The sequence below is a fragment of the Pempheris klunzingeri genome, chromosome 11 (genome assembly GCF_042242105.1).
Source record: "Pempheris klunzingeri isolate RE-2024b chromosome 11, fPemKlu1.hap1, whole genome shotgun sequence".
Taxonomy (NCBI): domain Eukaryota; kingdom Metazoa; phylum Chordata; class Actinopteri; order Acropomatiformes; family Pempheridae; genus Pempheris; species Pempheris klunzingeri.
In genome coordinates, this window is record NC_092022.1 from 15,968,436 (window position 1) to 15,991,255 (window position 22,820).

The following is a 22,820-nucleotide window of genomic DNA, read 5'->3' on the forward strand; positions in this document are numbered from 1 at the left end:
TAGAGAGGGGGGCTATTTACTCTATACCAACAGCATATCCACTCAGTCTGAGAAAGACACAGGCGGCGTGAGCAGGGGAGGAGGCATAGTCTCTGATCAACCAACTGGTAGGTGTACTGTACCTAGTATAGATGGTGAAAGTGGAGCAGAGAGAATTGGATTTGTCTTAAATTACTGAGCCAGCATAATTCCGTGCTACTTGCAAAACATATTATGTTTTACACTCATATTATGAGTGTATTACAAATTTTGGATTTGGTATTATCCTGCATTTGACTTCATATTATTGTTGAGTTTTCCATCAGGGATCATGCGGACAGTGGTGCTCCTTCTCATAATGGGACTAGTGGATCTGGGCATCGGCCAGCGTCACAGCCAGTTCCAGTGGTTGTCCCATCTGCGAGGGCGGCGGTGGTATGCTGGCTGGCGGGCTGAGGATGTGGACTGCCCCCTGGAGTGCGACTGCCCCTCAACCTACCCCACAGCTATGTACTGCCACAGCCGCAACCTGCAACATGTCCCTTTTGTCCCCTCACAAATTAGATACGTCTACCTACAGCATAACCAGATCACGGGAATCCAGGATGGTGTGTTTGACAATGCTACTAACTTGGTCTGGGTTGTACTTTCCCACAACCAGCTCAACTCAGACAAGATCAGCAAGAGTATATTCAGCAAGCTCAAGAACCTGGACCGGCTCCTCTTGGATCACAATGAGCTCACACGTATGCCTCCCAACTTGCCCAAGTCTGTCATGGACTTGCGACTCGGTCACAACAAAATCTCAAAAATCCAGTCCAACTCATTTGAAGGGATGGCCAACCTCACCATCCTTCAGCTCCAAGCAAATGTCATAGAGGATGTTGGAGGTGTGTTCAAGGGACTTAAGTCTTTGTCCATGCTGGATATGAGGAAAAACAAGCTGAGGAAAATCCCTGATAACCTCCCTCAGAGGCTGCAGCAGCTCTACTTGGAGTTTAACAACATAGAGAGTGTGCCAGCGGGCTTTCTCACCATGTATCCCAAACTGCAGTTTGTCCGGTTGGCTCATAACAAGCTGACAGATAAAGGGCTCCCCTCAAATGTCTTCAACATCAGCACGCTGGTTGAGCTTGACCTTTCTTTCAATAAATTGGAGAAAATCCCTGTTGTCAGTAGGAACCTGGAGAACCTTTATTTACAAGCCAATAAGATCAAAGGTATGGACACTTCTCTGTTAAGATATTTTGGCGCTATAACATGTCATATAAAAGTGAACTAAACCTGTCAAAGGAATTTAAAGTCTGAACTATCAACAATAACTAAATTATATAATAATAATAATATAATAAGTAATAAATATAATAATTTTATAGTATAACCAGTCTTAAACTGTATAAACGCTGATTTGGATGTTTTGACTATGATTATTATAACTTAGTCATGTACTTAAACTCCCATTCTGAAATTCCTGCACCCATGATTTATAGTAGTAGCTGAGCTACGGTATTTTGCCAGTTATACTTTTTTTCCTAACCATCTCTCTCGGTTTAAAATCACATACATGAAAGGCAACTTCTTTGATACTGTTGTAATTGGGTTGGTTGGCACAGCAGGGCACGCACTGCTGCTTACTCAGTTATAAACTGAGTGATAAACCGCACAAATATTCAAATGGCGCAAATGCTTGTGCACAGTTTTGACACTCCCAACTTGACATAATGGAGAATTAAATGATAAATTAGATCACAGAATAAACTTGAAGGAAGAGTCATAGTTGGAAAACGCATTTTTGATTCAAAGAAACTGATCTCATTTTCCTCCTTTGCATCACTTATGGAAGGCGGCGCTTTGTTGAGCTCCATCGGCCCTCCCCTCAGTGATTTAATGCTCTCCAGTTGCTTTTGTGACTTTGAACTGAAGTAAAGGTCACACATTCACATGCTGTTTCTAGCTGCCTTTCTTTCACAGAACCATTTAGCTGTATTTGGAAGTTCACCATCATTCAGCTACTAACCGTATTTGATAATTAAACTTCTTCTTTTGGCCGTGCTGAACAAATGAGGTAACACGGCACAGCACTTTTTGAGGTGGGGACTGAACCACCACTAGATGTCCACAAAAGCAGGATTTTCAAACTGTGCATATCAGTCTTTGAAATGATCTCCTTAGCATGGAGAGGGGGTTTCCAGAAACACTTTTCTTGTGGGACTTCATATGCAATACAGACTTAATACAACCAATAAAAAAAACATATAAAACTAAGTGAAGATTAAAAACAGTCTTCACTTAGTGTAATCAAGCAAGAGGGAGACCATTTTTAATGATGTGACAACTCATCAGGCATCAGACGCCTGGAATTCTCAGTTCACTTTCAGACCAAAATGCCTTTGGACTCAATTGGACAGACCTACAACCAATCAGAGCAATTAAATGCAATCATTTCATCACATTTCATGACATCTATCTTATCAACAAAAGCTTTGAGTGCAGTTGCAGAGACAATATACCATCCAATTCATTGAATACTGACATGAAAGAAGATTCAACCTGAGCATGGCCAGGTCAGCTGGAAATTTGTCTGAATGAGAGGGAGACCAGATGCATCTGCTAGAACAATTAAAAGATGACCTTATAGATTTGTCCGTTTCCCAGGTTACTCTAGAGTAGCTACATAATAGAAATGTAAAAACCAACTCTGGCCTTCTGGCACAGACATACTGAGGAAATTTACAGCAGTAGCTGACTCACCACGCTTTATGTTTCTTTCTTTTTGTGTTTTTCAGAGTTCTCCCTGAGCAGTTTCTGCAGCATAATCGACATGGCAAACTTCTCCAAGCTGAGAATGCTGCGTTTGGATGCCAATAAGATCAGTGCCAAAGACATTCCGGCTGAAGCTGCCTACTGTTTACGGCGTGTTGCCCTTATTGATGTGTAGCGCTTTCATGATGTGATTTGTCTCCACTCAGTCAGGATGTTTCTCCACTTCAAACACTCAAACCTCCTCTCAACATCAATATACACTGTTGCCCATAAAGTTGGAATAATTGTTCAATACCCCCAATTTTGTTAAAGCCTGAATACACAGTTTGCAAAGGTTAATTGTGGTTTAAGTTTCACTGTGATATGTTTGGAAGAGTTTGATCAATAAAGTTGAGAAGATATACACTTTATCTATCAAGAATAAATCACAATAAGTCACAATCATTTCATGAGAAGAGGTAAAAAAACATTTTATTCCAACTTTATGGGCTACAGTGTATTTAGCTTATGTTGTTGATGGATCTATCAAGTGTTTTTGACATAATGGGTTTTTTTTCTACTGTTATGAAAGCTATTATTATTATTCCCAATGATTAAAATGGTCAAGTATCAGTCAACGGGAAATGCCGCAGTTGTATAATCACATATCCAAATGAAAGGCATCTGGATGACCGAGAGCTATGAGAAAAGGCCAAATGACTGAGATCCTTTCACCAAACTAATTAGATTATCAGTTCCTGTATTCTGGCGAAATAAGTCTAAAGCATAATTTTATTCTAGCTGATGACTACAAGTTCTGCTTGTGTCAAGTCTGGCAAAGTGTAACCTGTATATAATTGATATTCGTTAATGTGTCATTCACTTTGGATCTTTGCCTCCACCATGTGGCTTGGGCTGATAAAACAGCAGGTATAGCAGCAATGATGAGCACTAATATCATTATTATTGTTATTTGTTAAGGCCACTATAACATATTATCAGTGATGAACATTAACTTAAGAATTGACTGTTTGATGGTGCAGGCAGACATATTTTTTTCATCAATTTTCAACATTTAAAATGGTATGATCAAGTGCTTCTATCTGTAATGGATGAAAAACATCTGTTCCTCCTTCAGTGAGCCTCTGAATTATCAAAAGATAATCATATATTGGTGCAAGACTGTTAACTGTTCTACTCTATTTTTCATTTCTGTTTTTTGTTTACTCAATAACTATTATGCTAACTTAAACACACTCACTTTTTAAGTGTAGAGTGTAGTTTCTGAGCCACTGTGTATTTTACTGTATATCACAGGACAGAGAGGAAGTCACTGAGCTCATGTCAAGATTTATAGCATAAGAACTGACATGATTCAGTTTGCATCCACTTAGCCAGAAAACTATGAATTACACATTATTGTGTTATGTGAATTTTTTTATCGAGGAATCCACCACTTTGCACCTATTATTAGATAAGAAGACAAAAATAAGATTTGCTTCCACAGTGAATGATGACAGTGATGTATTTTTAGCAACAACGTGTTCTGTTTCCTCTAATTTGACAGTAAAAGAGGCAGAAAGGATGGTACTAAGAAAAAGGGCGGCAGCCCTCCTGACAATTCTAACTGGTCTTAGGCAGTTCCCACATATTTATTGTTGAAGACAACTTGCCTTTTCATCTTCCACAGCTGCCTTTAATCCTCTGCAGAAAGGCACTAAATTGAATTATAGGAATACTTTCCTTGTTTTGTAATGGAGCAATGTCTTGGGATAAAGAATGGATTACTGCCAGTTCAACAGTGGTTTGCACACTGATAAGCAGTAGCTTGTGAAATTAAGTGTGTTATAGATCATGTTATATTGGAGGCTACACATGGTGTGTGTGTGTGGTTGTGTGTGTCTGTGTGTTTGCCTTTTTTTCCTCTCCATTTTCTACACGGTCTCTTCAAAAACAAACTAGAGGCCAGCACACATGCACACGATCCCATGTGGGAATCTTTTGACAGGATTTACCGATGTGGTCCACTCCGGGACACACGCAAATGTTTCACTTTGTGGAAAATTGTTCTGAAACCCAGACATTATGCAATTCGTCATTATAAAACATTAGACTGAGTCAACATGGGTAAAAGTAATGACAATATTAAAGAATGCACTGCCCTCCTCTCTCTCTCTCTCTATTATCCTGTTTGCCACAACCACAAAGTAATAAATAAACGTGACGCATGCATGAGTAAACTGTAGTAGCACGTTATTCCCACCAAATCCTGTCACGCTCTGTGCAGTAAAGACATTTCATATGAAGCTTCAGCAGCGACTGCTGTGTATCTATCTGTATGGTTTCCCCCTCTGCCAATAACAACAGCACAGGGGACAACCAGTAACAGAGTATTCTCAGAAGATGTTGTAACTCGTCATACTGCTTTGCAATAAAATGTTAATACAAATCTTTGGTCATAACTGCTTGAAGACTTTGTATTGATTAGCATTACAGGCTGATAATGGAGGGAACTGAACTGCTTTCGAAAGCGGTAGGCAAGACCATTGTGGCACATTTAAAAGCATTTTTCACTCCGGATAATGTGGCTCAAGTCCTATGATGAGGTAGTTACCTCTTTACACGTGTTCAGTTGTGTTCATATATCAATGCACTGCATTTGCTATTAATGGAACTTTTATTATCAGTACAGTGATTGAATAGAGTCAAACTAATAAATAACGTGTGGAAATGTTTGGCAATCAACATTACAAACAGTTGGTTAAGTGGTAGCAAAAGGAGACACACTATTCAACATACATAACTAGTGTAAAAATAAAACTTTTTTAGTGAACTTGCAAAGGTATCTGAAATAGATAACGCATAAACATAATATACATAGCATATTATTCCAAATAAGGTCCATCTTTGCTCTCTGTCAAAGCGAAGCTTCCGATTAAATAGGTGACTATGATATATTACACACACAATACTGATATGAAAACTTGTTTGTGATGGATAAAATGTACAGCTTCACAAGTGCTCCATCTGCTGCTGCAGCGATGTGCTCTTTACTGCCTGAGGATAAAGAAAAATACAGAAAATACAAAGATTATTCAGATGTATGTACACTGCAGGTATTCTTTACATTGAGGCACAAAGGCGTTAAAGAGATTTATTCAGTTCCAGCTCCAGCTGTTTAACTGGCCATAAAACTTAAGGTTAACAGGATACTCACATTATTGTGGCTCCATCTCTATGTCCTGCAGGTCTCTGCTTTAATCCAGATGACAATGGTATTCATTAGAGTGAGTTTAATAAATGAGGGACTGATCATTTTTGTTTTATTATTTCCGAATGTTCTTACCTTGAGTCTGTATATGATCTTGATCTGTGAGGGTTGTGACTTTTCTGTTATAGAAAGAACAGACTTGTGAAATAAAACCAATTGGACAGATATGGAGAGCAAATACAGGGTGACTAACTTATTGACAGACACACATCGCATTTCTAGAATTTTGTAACTAAATCATTTGCAGACAGTATGCTGGAGTACTGACTGCTGGCAGAGTAGGAAGCCGATGACAGGGTTGTGTGTGAAGATTGAGACATAAAGGATTCAACCATATTTTGGCAAAAATATGACAAGAGTTGATGGAACATACAGACCACACAAACTGAGGAGATATTGTTATAAGAAGTAGTAATGTTTCTATGCCTCATTTCTGTATATATTTGTGTGTGTATTTATATAACCACTTTTTGAATTCATACCAGATGAGCGTTTTACTGCCAAAAAATACATTGTAGAGTATCACTTTAAATCCTTGGAATTCAGATGTTTACATAATATTGTCTCTTGTAGACAAATCAAAACTAGTGGGTGGTCACCTAAGGTGGGTCACAGGTCACTTTGAAGAAGATTCTAGCCAAAGTAAATCTATCTTTGGAAGTATTTTGTATTTTCAGTGTTTTGCTTAATGATTTTGACAAACTGCTTCCCACTGCAGGGAAACTGTGCAGTGATGATGGGAACTCCAGGTGTTTTGAAATAGATGTTTGCATAGCTCCAGGTACTAGAAAGGGTCATGTGTTTAGTTCCTGTTTGGATTGTCGTGCAGTTCAGACCTCTTGCAAAGTATTGATATCCACTCTGCTATATTGCATTGGATAGAACTTGCACATGTCAGAAAGCTTGCAAGAAAACTTGTTACAACATAAACTCTACAGCAGAGCATAGAAAATACGTGATCCTGTGTCAAAGTAGTCCAACTAAATGGAATTTGCAGAGTTTCTATTTGCACATATACTGAGAAAATAGTATTTACTGTAGCACGACAATTAATGTATTTGCTACTTAATGGTTAAAAAAAAAACAGCAACTGAGGATTGATTCTGTAGTTTTTCACAGAAATATTTTCCACAGAATATTCACAGAGATGCAATGTCTCATTTGAACATTTTACGCCCTTGCAGCCTCCTCACACTTTAACACTGAGCACACAGATGACGTTGATTAATGTCAGAAAGGGTTCAGTGGTAAGTGCGTAGGCCTTAAAGGCCAGTTAGCAGGGCAACATTTACTCACACACTGAGACAAAAACAGGCGAGGCAAAAAAATAGAGTGAGCAGGGTTATAGGCAAAAGCTACAGGAGAAAGCATGACCAGCATTTAAGGAGTAGCATTCCTCAAGTGGAGAATTATTCAGCTTATCAAGCACTTTATTGTGATTAGCTTCTACTAATGTCTAGTTAAATAAAGTTGTCAGCAACCAATGCTTCCTTCAACTTCAAACTTCTTTCAAGCTGTCCAGTCTTGCTATTTGGCAGTTAAAAGCTCAATCTGATTGCACTCTGAACAAGACAGGACTCTGAAAAGCCAATGACCCCTGTTTTTCTGAAATCTGATTCAAGCCACAACCAAAAACTTGGTTTTGCTTTAAAAAGTCCTATTAGTGCATTCGTTTAACAGCACCACTTACATCTCCATACAACTGCTTGTGTGGCGATAAAGTTTAATTAGGCGAAAAAAAGTAATTTTCATACTATTAACTCATCACTTGAGTGGAGCTTTAATGGGACGGAAAGCTACAAGTCACTAACGTAAACCTCCTTCAGTTCAGGTGTAGTCTGTGACAACTGAAATCCATCCCCTGCCTCTTCAGTTCGACATAAAACACATTTATGAAAACATTAAACACAATGTGGCACTTTGACCCCAGCGATTTAACTGCCTTTCTAGGTGCAGTTTGCATGTTCCTGCAGATGCTGCAGTTACATCCCACACCAAACACATGTATCACATGTGTTTGGTGTTTGCTGTAGCTGCCAAATGTTTCTAAACATATATTTGGGTCAGATGCAGAATGCAAACTGCACCACAAGGATCAATAAAACGTATCTTATCTAACCTGACACACAAACACAAACATAGAGCAGCTTTAGCATTACCCGAAACAAAACAGAACCAGCTTTTCTTAGCCTGCAAGGACCTGAGTCCAATGTGGCCATGTTAGATTTACCTACAGATGTTAGAAAGAAATATTTTAAAGAACTAATATCACTAAGACAAGGCCAAGTTGTAACCAAGAATGTGATGTTTCTGTTTTCACTCCTCTTGTTTTACTTATTAGCAGGCCTATTAGTGCTTTCTAGTGTTTTTACCAGGATTAAACTGCAGCTGGTGCTGTTTCAGGGCTTTTAGTTTATTGGGGTCTTAAGCTCTCTACACCTTTCTGTTTGTGTCATGGTATTTAAAAGGGTATAAAAGCATTGTGGTTGCTGCTGGATTCATTTTGTGAAAACATCTGTTTTAATCTTAAATTATGTTAAGATCATGGCTTAGGCATGAGTGACTGGGTGAATCCGGACAAATGGGGATTCTGAGCCTCAGCCAGTTAAAAACCACCGCCCTGAGTCATACAATGCATCCTATCTGATAATAGCTGATGAACAAATAGCAATAGAACAAAGAGCATACATGCAATCATATGCATTTGCAGCCTCGCCTCCACCTTGTTTTGTATTTACTAGCAAGGAAGGGCTGGTACTTCTGCAAGAGGGAGTGCCCCAGAGAGCAGAATGGGGCTGCCAAAGCCTACTTTATTACAATAAGACTGGAATGCATGTGTAAACTTTATTAGGGTACATGCGATTTAGGAATTTACAAAACAGAGGCGCTGGTACCTTTTGTGTGATGAGACAGTAAAGAGAAAGTATGAACAGTAGTCCTCCACAGATGCAGGCGATGATGAAGCCAAGCTTGTACAGGTCTCTGCCTGGTCTTCTGTGCGAGGCCTTCGCTGAGTTCCTACCATTACCTTCTATAGAAAAAGGCGTGTCATTTGTGATCTCAGTGGCTCCAGACATCCACATAATTCATCACAGAACTTTTCAGAAGGTAGAGATTCCCACCTGTAAAGTGTTGTCTTGGTGACTCTGCTGTGGATAGCTCTGTGGTAGAGCCGAAGATTTCGGTGTATTCATGCTGGCATGTCCAGTCTAGTGGAGCGTCGCTCGTTGTCACCAGCTCCCAGTAAACAGACAGCACCTCTGAAGCCTTCTGCAGTGCCTCTGAAGGAGACCCTCTGTAGAGCATTTCCAAACTCTCTGGCTTATCCTGCGGCACATTCAGAGAGACATACTTTAAATGTTTTCCCAAGTGTTGCAGATTTATCTTCTCTTGCTGGGCGATTCCTCACATCACATATCTCATTTCACCACTCAGAAGCACATTCTCACCTCAACCTCTTCATTAATCTGAGGCACACATTTCTGAGAGTAGATGTTGAGGATGAGCAGCCTCAGGGACTGAACGTAGCCGTCATTGACTGAACCCCGACTATATTTGAAGTGGGTGGTGAGGAGCTCCAGTATCCAGGGTAAAGCAGCTTTTACAAAACAACATTTGCTCTGTGGGAAATCAGAGCAAAGGTAATAAACATGAAATCACGACACGGATGATAAAAAGTTCTCGAAGGAAACAAATACTCAAATGTTACCTTACCAAACTCCTTCGCTCTATGAATGTGTAGTTTATCGAGCACCCACTTCTCAACTGGTTATCCATCTGCCGAGACAGCACCAAGGAGAATTGAGTATGTAATTATGTGCACGTTTTATGTTATATGATCATAATGGATGTTGTAATGGTCATGTTTCTAGAGTTGTTTCAGTACCCACCAGATGTCTGACTGTCAGCAGGTGCTCCCTAGTGATGGAGTGTCTGCATGGACCAGGTACCTCAGCCATATTTAGAGGGAAGCTCAGGAACATAAGCACACACAGACACTTTACCTGCAACTGACACAATCACATATTAACCTTCTCATCACATAAGTTTAAAATGAAGGGCTCACACACACATAAGCACATTTACTCAGCAGGAAAGCTCAAGTAGACATTGCTCACGGAGATTCTGCATGCTCAAAAGAAGTAAAGTGAAGAAAACTGCTCAAGCATCCCAACACGCAAGGCACATGTGACATCCTGACCTCACCCATTAAGATACGAACGCACACATGTTCACTTTTCCTTCACTAGACCTTCCCTCTGCATTATTTTACAACTTCAAAGTAAACTTAATGGAATTTCCTCCCAATTGTGCAATAACACTTTAACTGTACACATCAGAGAAATTCCTGCCTTTTACTCAGAAATGTGTGGAAAGACATGGACGTGGTTACAGTAACAACACTTTCTTTCTGCGACATTAATGCAGTATTGCACATTATTTCCGTGTTACAGTTCTGCCTCTCGGTCTGGGTCTTTGTCAAGTTTCGCTTTGCCTCAACACTATGACATTAAACTGTGCATGACCTCAGAGGAACCTGGCCTGGTGTTAGATATGTTTCAGTTATGATCAAATAGTGCCCTCTACCCTGAAAAATTGGCTCTTGGGAGCAAAACGCACAGGCTCCCTCTGTAGCTGATGAAGTCTGCTACCAAGCACCTTTTGGCAACTGTAACAGTGAAATGGGCTCCAGATGGACTTAATCCTTCTACTGAAGATTAAAAGATGGTGACAAGCATATGTTTCTCACACTGTGGGCAAAATGTCTGCACAGGAAGGTAATCATCCCTTCAACTCACTTGACCTGTCACTTCCAAGCGGCTTTTGCAACAGTCAAGACAGACGCCAGCGAAACACTGAACTGAAACAATAAAACATGATTTATTTGTTGCCTGGTCTACTTCTGAGATGTATTAGGACACAAAAGCCAATTCTTTGAAATCCACCAGAGACAAGAAGTATTCTTTTCATTCTTTGCGCTCTGTTCCTCATATAACGCTGAGCTGTACAATTTAACTCTTGTTTAGGTTTTTCAATTATGTAGCATAGCATCCACGGCAAACATTATGTGTACTGCATTTACCATGAGTCTAAGTTGTATAGCTATTGCCAGGACCTGAATGACAGGGAAAAATTCTGCCATTGTATATATCATGTAACTGGTAAAGCACATGAAAATAACATAAAAGAGTTAAAAGTGGTATTTGAAACGGAGTAGTTGAAAATGTGATTCTCAAAGTAAAACAAGATGCTACATGTGAGCTGGAAGACGACCATGCCAGCCTGTGACTGATTTTAGGATCCCCTTTGATCACTGATGATGAATCATAATCAAATTAATGTAATTTAATAAAAACTATTTTGAATGGTAGCCTATGTGGAAAACACAGCACATGATACAAATGCCACCTGTCACATGATTTGTTTTCTCCATGCTGTCCATAATATCTGTATGTAGGTCAGCAAACTCCGTAATCAAGCAACAAACTTCATACACTGACTAACACAAGCATGCTCTGTTCTTCTCCTGCACTGAGCGTATTGGTGGTGGATTTTTTTGGTGCAGTGATCACAGAAAAGTTCTCACCTACCTCAGCTTTGCTCTGAATCAGGGTTGACACAAGGATGGTCATCTGGTACGTATTTGACAGTGGAAAACACCAGACTCCTCTGTCACACACATTGAAGCAAAGAGATCCTTTTCATATATTCAGTTCCGCTCCACAGAAAGGAATTCGCTGTTGGGTAAATCTGACACTTCGTCATGGGGCACTGTTCCTCAGTGCTTTGCCTGATGTGCTCCTCCTGCACAGAGTGAGATCAAACTGAGACGAGCTGTTTCAGCTGACGGCCCTTTTATAGACCTCCCACCTCTCGTGTGTTTGACAAGATACAACGTCCTGCGTCTCTGCTTATGTGTTATGACACACTGGTTTTGGGGTTTTAGATTGACTGGATCGTGTGTTTTTGTTCTACATGTCAGGCAGGAGTTGACTTATGTGATTATTTAAATGAAAAAAATTGGCAAAGTGGATTCTGATAACAACTTCTTGTTCTTGAAACAATATCCATTGAAAGCAATATAGCACTGATCCACATATGACCTCTATTTGCTTTCCTTTAGAAGAAATGAGTGGCCCCACTGAGGAAGAAATATAAGAATATCTGCAGTTCCCTGTGGGGGAGTGCAGACATTCTCCCTTTCGAAGGCAGCAAATGTTCCATGCTGCTCGAGGAATCCTGAATTTTTGGGGGGGTTTTGTCGTCATGCTGCACTAAGAGAAAATCAGTTTTATACTTTTTTATACTACTATTTGTAATACCTGACCTAACCCTAAAGACAGATTCAAACACATTCACATAAACATCTTTAATGAGCTGCTTTTGATGAGGAATTCTTCTCATAACAGATCCATAGACTCCAACAGAGAAAAACGACAAGCATTTGGCCCGGGGTCTATTAACACAGGAAGTGAATTCCCACACTTACCATTACGAACACATTCCCACTAACAACGTGAACCATTGTATCTGAGTCATTGCTGTCGTACGGTGGTCTGTATCGTGTTTGATGTTTAGAAATGAGTCAGTAGTGGGAAGTAACTGATCATCAAATCAAATAGGATGCATTTTTTGTGGAAGCTCCACTTCCAGCTGCAACAACATCAAAATGCACATACAACTTCAATAATGATGAAATCAAAATAGTGGGAATGGGTCATTCAGTGTAATAAGTAGTTTTTTTATTGGAGGAAAAATCTGAATGCTGGACTCTTACTCGTGATAAATTATCTTTTCTTTGTATTATTATTACTTTTACTTAAACTCTATGTAATTTTAACATCAGCTCAACAACAACATCAAGCTTGACTTGGGAAGATTAGCCACTTATTGCTACTGATCATAACAATTCAAGTAAGGATGTAGCTGCCAAACCACTGAGTGTATCAAATTACTTTAAGGGTGTGTTTGATTTCTTATGAATTCAACTTTTCATTTGTAAGAGGACAAATTTATTTCTTTATTCAAAGCTTATATAGGCATACTTCAAAGTGTAAACCTGGTGGTATTCTGTATTTTCCATTTTGTTAACAAATCCCATTATGACCAAAACCAGCAATAATTTGATCCCAGTGCCTAGTATATTCTGTTACCAAAGCCTGATACAGCTTATTGCTCTGTGACACTGATCACCATTATTGCCCCAAAAACCTTAATTTAGCCACACCGTTGTCATTGCGTCCTGCTGCCATGAATACACATCGGAGCACCAAGTGTGTATTAATTTGCTGATGAAAATAGTTTGCAACAAATGCACTATTTACTCCTGTTTCAGGGACATTTGCCAGAAAACTACAGTGCCCAGTGGCTTTTGGAAATTATTTAACCTTTTAAAAAAATTAAATGTATTTGTCACAGATTTTTAAAGATTCAATACTGAGAAACAGACAAACACATGATGTTTTTAATCTTTTCACTGGAAGAAAATTATAGAATCAGACGAAATTTGTTTTTGTGAAGTGTCTCGGAAACATCGTGATCAAATTTTAGAATTTTGGGCAAGACACCAAAAGGAGTCATGAGCATAGAGCAGGTGCCTTTATACCAGCTTCTTATGTGCCTTGTTTTAAAGGATGTAAAAAATTCACAAGGTCCATCAAGTTCTTGCCTGACTCCACTGACCTGGTTAAAACTGCAAAAGTCCAAAAAATACTCTGCTTTGTGTCATCTACCATTTTTTGAAAATGTAATAGTCAGTGTCTGTTTCACATGAACTGTAGTATTTCTGCTACTGCTTTTTATTTTATGAGTTCTTTAGAAAATAACATCCAGAATAAAACTGCAGTGGTGTCAGATTAAGAATCTCACTGACATAGTGTAAACAAACATCTAGCCGATGGTAACAAAGTCCTGCACATAACCGCCCCTTAAACTCCTGCGAGCCGTTTTTACCCATTGGTTTTTGTACATGTTAAACAAACAAGATAAATGTTAATTAGTGAGCTTTGGCTCTTGGCAAGAGATAAGAAAAGAAAGAGTGAAAAAACCCATAATGTACACTTGTATAAACAATTCCATTAAAGTGTAATTTGTACTATTTGACAGGTTACTCTTGAGAGTATATCCTCGTGTAACAAAAGAGAAAGGTAAGCCAATACTTTGTCTTGGATTAATTGTTATGATTATATATATGTTACTGATAATTGTGATAGATTGTTGATAGATAGGGGACTTGTGAAGCAATAGTTCAAGAGTAAAGGCATGGCTTTTGTAAACACCTCAAGATTGTAGCTGTACAGTTCATCCAACAAGTAGTTACCAGGAGTAATATAGATTATAGACCATGACACATCTTGTTGTGTTGTTCAGGCTGGTTTCCAGCTCAAACAGCCCTGTTAAATCATACAGAGAGAGACATTTTTGCTGAGGTTTGATTAAGGCCCAGCACATAGATATCCATCCTCACCTCACTGCCCATTGTCAACAGATAAATTCCAAAGTGGACAATTCATGGATGTGAGAGCAAGGAAGCATGACACCCTCTCTATCACATAATTGTAGCATGACAGGACTTTCCCAACCAGCTCTGAGAAAATGAGACAAAAAGATCTGACAAGAGCATCTGATGAATATGTGTGCTTTTATTGTTTTGTAATCTTTGCTGCTACGTAAGCAGAAATAAGTGTCTTTGTAGAGTCAGTCTAAAAATCATGCTCACTCAGTCCAGAGCTTTGCTCTGATGCTAAAAATAGGATTTCAACCCTTAATTCAGGTTTGCTGGGTGGCAAAGTGAACAGTGTTTCTGTCTTTTTTTACACCAAAAAAGACAGGTCCTCAGTGTTGGAGATCACAAGATACACAGAAACTTAAAAAAAGAATAATTTGATTTAAAAAATAGAATCTCGTAATGTAAGTGTTACTGAAGATAAACCCTACAACACAGAGGAAGCTTCAGTGGGAGAAGAGCAAGGTTTCACATCAAACTGTGCGCCACACATGACTGTAATACATGAGACAAATATCTATCCGATTGTTTTACCTTTTTATCTAAAAATAGACATATTTATGCACGGTTATTGATAAACAATGACAAATATTTCTGTGACTGCTCTGGTGTGGCTGATTAAATCTGCTGCAGCAATCTGTTTTCAACTTCAGCCTTGACTTTCACGTGTTCTAAAAAAAGGCATTCACCAGACTTGAAAGGAAATCAATTAATTAATGAAGTCAGGCTCAAAATCAAATCCAAGTAAGTTTATTCTTGTCACGTCAGTACAATGCAGATATGGATGTCCACTGTTGCTGTATGATAATAATTATCAGAGCTACACACTTTGCATTTGCTGGTAAATGCTCATAAATAAAAAAAACCAAAAAGTTTAGAAGGTGTACAACATATTATATAACAGGAAAGCAGGATTTGCAAAAAAGGGAAAGATATGCCTTAATGTGCACTCGTCTACACCATTTTTATAAAACAGATGTAGTTTGATCATTAGTTGTCATAAAAAGTGACTGAAGAGAGAACTGAACAAAGAAGAAACAACAGTAAAAAGAGAGAAAAAGACAACAGAGCAACATGGCTGATGTTTCACTTCCTGTCAGACTGCTGTGGCAAACCCTATCCGATTATTGTGGCGGTCAAACTCTGTGTAGTAGCGGGCGATGAAGTTGGCTCCCAAAATCCAGATGGGGCCTGTAGGGGGCGGCACGTCCAAACCCCTGAAGGTGACGGTGCAGACATCCCCTTCGATCTGTGATTGCTAGAGCAGCAAAGAAAAGTCAGTTTTCTCATAATAAGCCACTGTAAAAGCAACATGTTTACAGGGGTGGGAGAAGCACCAAGATCCTTTAAGTAAAAGTAGAAATATCATCATCTAAAAATACTCTGTTCCGAGTGCATTCTTTTAGTTGAGTAAAAGCATGTAAGTATTATCTGCTAAATGTACCTTAAGCATTAAAATTTTAAGTATTTGTTACGCGGAACGTCCCCTCCCAGATTGTTAAATTAGGACGCAACCAAGATCCCGAAAGATTTTGTTATTATATTTTGTAGCAGGACAAGTAAAGCAGGACCATGTAAATCACAGCATATGTTGGTTTGTCTGAGCAGGTCAACCCACTACGGTGGCCGGGAGGTGCAAAACAATTATACAATACGAGAAACACTTTTACAAAGCTGAAGACAAATTTACATTTTAGAAAACATTTTTACAAATCAGAAAACAAAATTACATTGCCATAACACATTTACAAGTCCTGAGACAAATTTACATTTGAGAAAACAAATTTACAAGACGTGAAACACTTTTACAAACGCCGAGACAAATTTACAAGTGACGAAACACTTACAAGTAACTTTTTCAACCGGAAAGGGAATGTACCAACTGTCGAGTAGAACCGGAAGTGATAAGGAGTTCATGGCGACCCACGATGGACGGCAGTCAAGCGGTCTTTTGCCCGTTTTGTGGCGAACATATGAGCCGATTAACGCGGTACATTCCCTTCCCGGTTGAAAAAGTTACTTGTAAATTTGTCTCGGCGTTTGTAAAAGTGTTTCACGTCTTGTAAATTTGTTTTCTCAAATGTAAATTTGTCTCAGGACTTGTAAATGTGTTATGGCAATGTAATTTTGTTTTCTGATTTGTAAAAATGTTTTCTAAAATGTAAATTTGTCTCCAGCTTTGTAAAAGTGTTTCTCGTATTGTGAAATTGTTTTGCACCTCCCGGCCACCGTAACCCACCCACATAACTGAAAACACTTGTGTGGTTGCAGGGGGCCTTAGATCTACCATGAGGCATGATATTTTATATACATTTCACTATATATAACCAAAGTAACTACTGTAGTAGCTGCAGCTGTAAGATAAAATGTAGTATCATATCTGAAATGTAGTGGGGAGGAGGCACAAAGTATCAAAAACAGAGCACTTAAGTAAAGTACCTCAAAAACATTTGTGCTTATAGACGTGGTTAAATTACAAGTTATCTACGTGGTTTAGTTATAAGTTCTGGCACTGCATGTGTGTACTAAAATGATTCAGCATTCATCATCCCCCTTACCCATAAGATGTAATCCTCCTGAGTGAGCGAGTACTCATGGCCACCCAGGTGGAAAGTGACGCTGGGCAACGTCTTCACAGTATCACAGTTGACTTTGTACTGATTGAAAAGTACAAAGCAATGAGTTACAACGGTAATGAATGTTACCAGACAAATGTTTTTATTGTGTGAAACAATGCTTAGTGTGTAATAACTTACTCCACTTTCATCCAGCTGTGCTCCGATGGTTTTCATCAGCACAGACACTGAGGAGGCTGGGCCTGTGATGTAGGAGGAGCCCGTATCGATTACAGCTGTGCAGCCCTCTGCGCAAAACATCATCTCCATCCCCACAGAGACACTGAAAGAATGAAAGAAACGGTGGAAAATAAAGCCCTCAGTTTCTGGACACACACAGACACACAGACGCACTGTGCTGTATAAATTATGAAGCAAAGATCTCACCCTTTCATCCTAACTTCCCATGTGCCCGGCTCTCTGGTGTCCATGTAATTAAAGTTTCCAGTGTAGTAGTTTGGGTCCGTGCCACCGAGGACCAGCTCTCCACCTGGGGAGTGTTTTGGATCCCTGCAAACAACAAAACCGCTTTTGCTGTGCATACATATTCTGATTTTTACTGTTGCAGCTTTGACTTGAATTGAATTTCATGAACTGTTATGTGCTGCATGAAGCTGGAATGTAATCCTGTGACCTTTGACTTATATGGTGCTCCCCAGAGGAAAGGAAAGCGTCATATTTTTTCTACTAGTTTCGTCTGGATGTGACAGAGCATAATATATAAAGATGACGTATAACAAGAAGTATGAGAAAGTGGACATACATTTTCAGTATATCAAAGCATGTTCCTGAGCTTTTGTTTTTCTTCGGCTCTACCAGTAAGATCAAGCACTGAACTTAACAGATGTTCAATAGAACAGTATCATAATACAGACAACTCAATTTTTAATCCTCATGGCTGTGAAGTGGACTAAAGGAGTCGTTCATGAAATGAACCCGGTTACTTAAAGGAACCGGTCTCCTCATCACCACAACCGACCTGCTGTAGTACACAGAGAACACCTCCTCCTTGAGGACATGCTGAGACATGATGCGGTCAAACACCGGCGTGATGCCGTCGATGGCCACGTTTGGGTAACCCATTCCCAGGACTCCATCAAATTTGGCAAAGATGAAGGGCATGGCAGACAGAGAAGAGGCTTCAGCAAACACCTGCACCACAGGAATACCTCCGACCTGCAAGGGAAAAAAACAAGCCGAACGTTAGAAGTGTAGCCTGTGAGAGGAAGTTTGAACATGTTTGTGGAAAGAAACTCCTTTTTTTTTTTTTTTTTTTAACTCACCACGACCACATCCTCGCTCAGAAATCCCCTAACATTTCCAGAGGCGTACTGGATGGAAAATCCGGTTCCGTTCTCAACGTAAGTACGGGATTTAGAGGCATCATACCTGTTGTGAGTAACTGAGAGTTCAAAATTAAGGGTGAGTCATAAAACAACTTTTATTGGACAATGTGTTTGGCCACTTGGGGGAAGCAGGAGCACCTTGTCAACAAAACACTGACATCTCTCCTTTTCAAAATCGAGCCATTGGTTCTACAGAAAGATTGACGATGTTTAGCTAGTTAGCATATTTTGATAGTTAGCCTGTACCAGATTTAAACTCCCTCTTGCTGCCATTACCCCGTTTCCAGTGTCTCCCCGTCCCCTCCCCACTCCCCCTCTTTGTTTGTTTCCCATTTACAGAGCCAGGGCTGGGTGGGTACAAACACCAGATTTTCTTTCAGCACACACACACACACACACACACACACAGAACACTAGCAGACTGTGAGGAAATATTCCCTGAATCTGTCAAAAAGTGTAGCCTATTGGATCAGAGTCGCTGACTCCACCTTTAAGTTGATATGGTAACAATATTATTAGATTAGTCATTTGGAGTTTTGTCTACTCTTTTAATACACACTGTTTTAGTTTTTTTTTTTTTTTTTTTGGTCTCCACCAATTTCTCGAGGAAATATCTGTCACTTTAGCAGCTGACACATTGTTGATGAATCATTGTAAAAATATCAATTACTGCTGTTTTAATTGAAAGTTATTTTTTGTATGTGTGGAAGTGGACACTTACAACAGGCAGTGGAGAAAGGTGAGCAGCTCTGTGAGGGCACCCAAAGGTTGGCCGAGCCTGTGTCAAACACCACGTTGAACATCTGAGCGGGAGAGCCGATGCTGATTTCCCCAAAGTATTGAGACTATTAGGAATAGAACAGTAAAATATAAATTGAAGATACAATATCTGACTTTCCTAAACCAGTCAGATATTTTTTGATGTTTGATGTACTTTGAATATTTCTTTGAGAATGCGCAAATATAATTTGAAGGTATGAAATATGACATTGAGAGTATGACTCACACACAAAGAATAATTTAAAGTCATTCAAAGGATCAGCTGTTTCACTGTTGAAGATGTTTCAATGCTCATCCACAAGAACTGGTGAACACCCTTAGACAAGTGGTTGCTTTAAACCTTTGTCACTGTACACCTAGATCTCCCTCTACCTCGATGACTCGGAACATTCATAAGCACATGCACAAGAGGTTTTAAAAATGTCAGTAGAAATATATCACAGAAAAGCATCTCACATCCAAGTAGTTGGTTAGGGGCGTGGGAACAGTCCCGTTGTTGCTGTTGCCTGTGTTCTTCTGGGCCAGCTCAGTCAACACCTGCGCTACAGAAACACCCATCTCCTTCAGTGTCTCTCTGATAGATGGCATCTTCTGCAGGCTGATTCTGGAAACAAAACAGAGAGCGACAAAATTCATCTTTAGAAATGACCGCAATGCAAAGAGACACTGTGGACATGGTGACTAAGTGTAAGTTGTCTGCTGAGTATGTTTTCCATGGTATATATCTGATACATGTGCTTGGCCATCATCCCAGTAAGAAAGAGCCTTTAATAAAATACAGACTTCTTTTTTCTCAGCGCCTTGCCAGAAAAAGGAACAATAACACATGTTAAGCCAGTACTGAAAACATTAGCTTTTATAATGAACCAATAAAGCGCATTTGTTTTCCGTCCTTGTTTGTTTTGTTGTTTGTTGCCACTAATCCTCTGTAGCATGCTTTCTCTTACAGTAAATCCTTACTGCTGAATTAAATTGTCTTTTCAAGGAAATATATAAAGGAGTACGTTTCTTACCTTCTCAGGGCTTGGCTCGAGGTCACTGTCAGTGACACAGCCACCAAATACAACCAATAATTCATCAGCAGTGCCATGGTGACTTCACTGGTGACAGGCAGAAAATACAGGCCAGCGATGAAGGCTGTATGTGCAAAGCTGGTTTTCCTGGTTTTATGAATATTCCACGTTCATTAAATCAGAGTTTATAAAAATATATGAAAGCTGCCACTCTCTCTTTCTCTCTCTCTCTCTCTGTGCTGTCTGGTCCCTCGACTCTTTATATACCATGTCCTCCCCACCGTGCTCTCACCCAAGGGCCACTGGCTCTGGCTGGGAGCTTTCCTGGAGATGACCACTTGAAAACAAGCTCAACTCCCGTGCCCCCACCCACCAACCCCCTCTACCCTTCTGACTTGGTCACACAACCCCTCCTGTGATAAACAGGTCCCGGTGAGAGGTCTGAACTTTGACCTCTTAAAAAACATTGAAGACAGAAAGCAGAGGTGCAGAGCTCTTGAGATTGCTGACGTTGGTAGGATGGACACTTTGTCTGCGGGGCTGTGAGAAGCATTAGAGGGATTGAAAGATGGTTTGAGCTGTCAGGGCAGATTAGTTGGATGTTGCTTACTAATCGCAATTACAAGTCATTTTAAATCTCAGCTGCTGCAGACTGTGCTCTACAAGCATACACTTTAAGGCTGAATTAATGAAAATGTTTGCACTGATGATCAATATGAGTTAAAACGTTGATTGCAGTTTTTGCTGCGGTTGATAGCATTTAGCTTGTCTTGTCTCCTTTTCCCACAGCCGTGAGGTTTTACACCTCCTGTGTACCCTCTACTGGTGATTTCTTTTCTCATGCAAAGTTCGCTACGGCTTGTGCATGGCTTTGGTATTGATTTTCACATAAACAAAAGTTCAGCTCAAGGTATTGTATAGTGATTGTTGGCAGGAGACTGGGCTCATGCTGAGTGTATTATGTGATGCAGGCAATTGGCAGTGTTCTGTGTTTTCGCACTATACCTCTTACTGCAATGCTCTGACAGGCTTAAAGGGAGAGTCTGCAATGTTGGAGAAACTAGCAAGAATAGCTTGATTTTAAAAGTATCCAACTGAAAATATCCCAATTCCTCCCTTCAGGCTGAACTCCGAAGTTACTCCCCCACTACGCATGAACGTGCTGCCTGAACGTTACTGCCGGAAGACGACAATGATGGGAAGACCAGCGACCGCCGCCGGGTCCCACCTTGGTTCTGTACACAACTGCTAACTGACAGCCTCTCAGTTTGTCAGTCTGGCAAATGCCACAATCATATAAGCACAAGCAAAACAGCTGTCACAAACGTAACGTTAGCTTTAGCTCATAGCAGCTGCTCACTGGGCTCGGAGGCTGTGCTTTATGCAAAGAACCACGGCCTCCTCTCGTTCTTTGGCCCAGTGGGTGTGTGCTTCATGCTGGTAACTCAGTACACACACTGTGGAGTGTCGCTGAGCAGAAATTAAAATTTTTGCTGCACTTTCTCTGCCATTGTAGCGTGACGAGCCTGCTAGCTTTAGCATTGTGGAAAACTCCAGTCATGTGCAATGGGTTTTGATTGCAGCGTGCAGCAAGCCTCCAGGAAGTGAGTCAGCAAATGTTACAAACCGTTGCTACTGGGCCCAAAAAGACTTTTTTCCATAGACTTATGTTGTAAAAGAGCGGATACATTTTTTTGAGAGTCACAACCCCTGTGAAATGTCTTGTTTCACCATCAGAATTTGATGCATTTGGTCCTATAACATCTGGGAAGTCTATAGGAGCATTATTGCAGAGGGCATGCTCCATGGGCCCAGTGATACTTTTCCATGGCATGTGCACAGAGACAGGCTGGTATGAAAGTCTGGTTTATTACAGTCTTCTGACAGCCACAGACACAAGATTTTTTTTCTTCTTTTTTGTCAAACTATTTCATTTATTATTGCTGTTGGGCTGTTATAAGCATTTCAACAAATATAACAAAAAGTGCCTCTAAAATAAGTTGCAGACCCTACCTTTAACATGCAATCATTCTGTGCTAGATCTCACTGGGTTCTACCACAGCACGGATTCCCACAGTATCTTGCCTGTCAGGTTGGGGTCGTGTGTTGGTGCTGTACTGACCACCCAGTCAAGCTAGGAGATATGTGGGGGTCTACGTCAGGCACAAGCTCAGACAGCCGTAACAGAGGTCAGAGTTCAACCACTAAGATACTCCCTGTGGGCAGAGCTCCCACAGAATGATAGAGTGGTTTGACACAGCTCATAGAGGCTGTGCTGACTTAATCAACAACAACACTGTATTGCAGTCTCTGTAGTTAATGTTTACTTGTGTGCAACTTATAAGATTATGTTTTTATAAAATCCCATGTCTTTAAAAGCAGCTAAAATCAACATTTTTCTAATAATAATGTCAAACAAGTGAAATGTGCCTGAAAGAAGTCATTTGCAGTGATGGACCTACAGAGAACAACACCTTTTCAACTTTATGGAGCTTTATAGTGAGTTTTAGCTCATTGCATAGCTGCCTGGCCTCTAGTAACTGCAGTAGGCAGGTTACTTCAGCAAAA

General features: G+C 40.0%; 3 protein-coding genes across 10 annotated transcripts; 1 reads left to right on the forward strand and 2 right to left on the reverse strand.

Moving 5' to 3' along the window:
• The first annotated feature begins 310 nt into the window (after positions 1–310).
• On the forward strand, positions 311–2,944 carry fmodb (fibromodulin b). Its single transcript, XM_070840247.1, has 2 exons — positions 311–1,199; positions 2,766–2,944. The coding sequence occupies exons 1-2, from the start codon at positions 311–313 to the stop codon at positions 2,915–2,917; spliced, it is 1,041 nt and encodes a 346-aa protein (XP_070696348.1). The 3' UTR covers positions 2,918–2,944.
• Positions 2,945–5,416: 2,472 nt separating this feature from the next.
• On the reverse strand, positions 5,417–11,792 carry csf1b (colony stimulating factor 1b (macrophage)). Of its 8 annotated transcripts, none has more exons than XM_070839870.1 (9): positions 11,584–11,792; positions 9,883–9,996; positions 9,707–9,769; positions 9,442–9,612; positions 9,115–9,319; positions 8,887–9,023; positions 6,068–6,111; positions 5,939–5,973; positions 5,417–5,778 (listed from the first exon to the last, which is right to left on the reverse strand). In XM_070839870.1, the coding sequence occupies exons 1-8, from the start codon at positions 11,623–11,625 to the stop codon at positions 5,940–5,942; spliced, it is 810 nt and encodes a 269-aa protein (XP_070695971.1). In that variant the 5' UTR covers positions 11,626–11,792; the 3' UTR covers positions 5,417–5,778; position 5,939. The 8 variants fall into 8 exon arrangements, with proteins under 8 accessions (XP_070695971.1, XP_070695970.1, XP_070695968.1 ...); XM_070839869.1 differs by having other exon boundaries at positions 5,939–5,976; XM_070839867.1 differs by having other exon boundaries at positions 5,939–5,976; positions 8,887–9,020; positions 9,883–10,002.
• Positions 11,793–14,685: 2,893 nt separating this feature from the next.
• On the reverse strand, positions 14,686–20,394 carry ren (renin). The gene is made up of 9 exons (XM_070839426.1): positions 20,253–20,394; positions 19,696–19,843; positions 19,181–19,304; positions 18,397–18,515; positions 18,093–18,289; positions 17,501–17,623; positions 17,255–17,396; positions 17,057–17,155; positions 14,686–15,756 (listed from the first exon to the last, which is right to left on the reverse strand). The coding sequence occupies exons 1-9, from the start codon at positions 20,327–20,329 to the stop codon at positions 15,595–15,597; spliced, it is 1,191 nt and encodes a 396-aa protein (XP_070695527.1). The 5' UTR covers positions 20,330–20,394; the 3' UTR covers positions 14,686–15,594.
• Positions 20,395–22,820: the final 2,426 nt, after the last annotated feature.

Excerpts from the sequence above, each read along its gene's own strand:
- fmodb (XM_070840247.1), top strand. The coding sequence starts at position 311 with ATGCGGACAGTGGTGCTCCTTCTCATAATGGGACTAGTGGATCTGGGC. Across the intron at positions 1,200-2,765 it reads ACAAGCCAATAAGATCAAAG|AGTTCTCCCTGAGCAGTTTC; the intron begins GTATGGACACTT and ends TGTGTTTTTCAG.
- csf1b (XM_070839865.1), bottom strand. The coding sequence starts at position 11,625 with ATGACCATCCTTGTGTCAACCCTGATTCAGAGCAAAGCTGAG. Across the intron at positions 9,613-9,706 it reads TCATAGAGCGAAGGAGTTTG|AGCAAATGTTGTTTTGTAAA; the intron begins GTAAGGTAACAT and ends GATTTCCCACAG. Across the intron at positions 6,112-8,886 it reads ACTGTCTCATCACACAAAAG|AAAAGTCACAACCCTCACAG; the intron begins GTACCAGCGCCT and ends TTTCTATAACAG.
- ren (XM_070839426.1), bottom strand. The coding sequence starts at position 20,329 with ATGGCACTGCTGATGAATTATTGGTTGTATTTGGTGGCTGTGTCACTG. Across the intron at positions 19,844-20,252 it reads TCGAGCCAAGCCCTGAGAAG|AATCAGCCTGCAGAAGATGC; the intron begins GTAAGAAACGTA and ends TTTTGTTTCCAG. Across the intron at positions 18,290-18,396 it reads TGAGCGAGGATGTGGTCGTG|GTCGGAGGTATTCCTGTGGT; the intron begins GTGAGTTAAAAA and ends TTTCCCTTGCAG.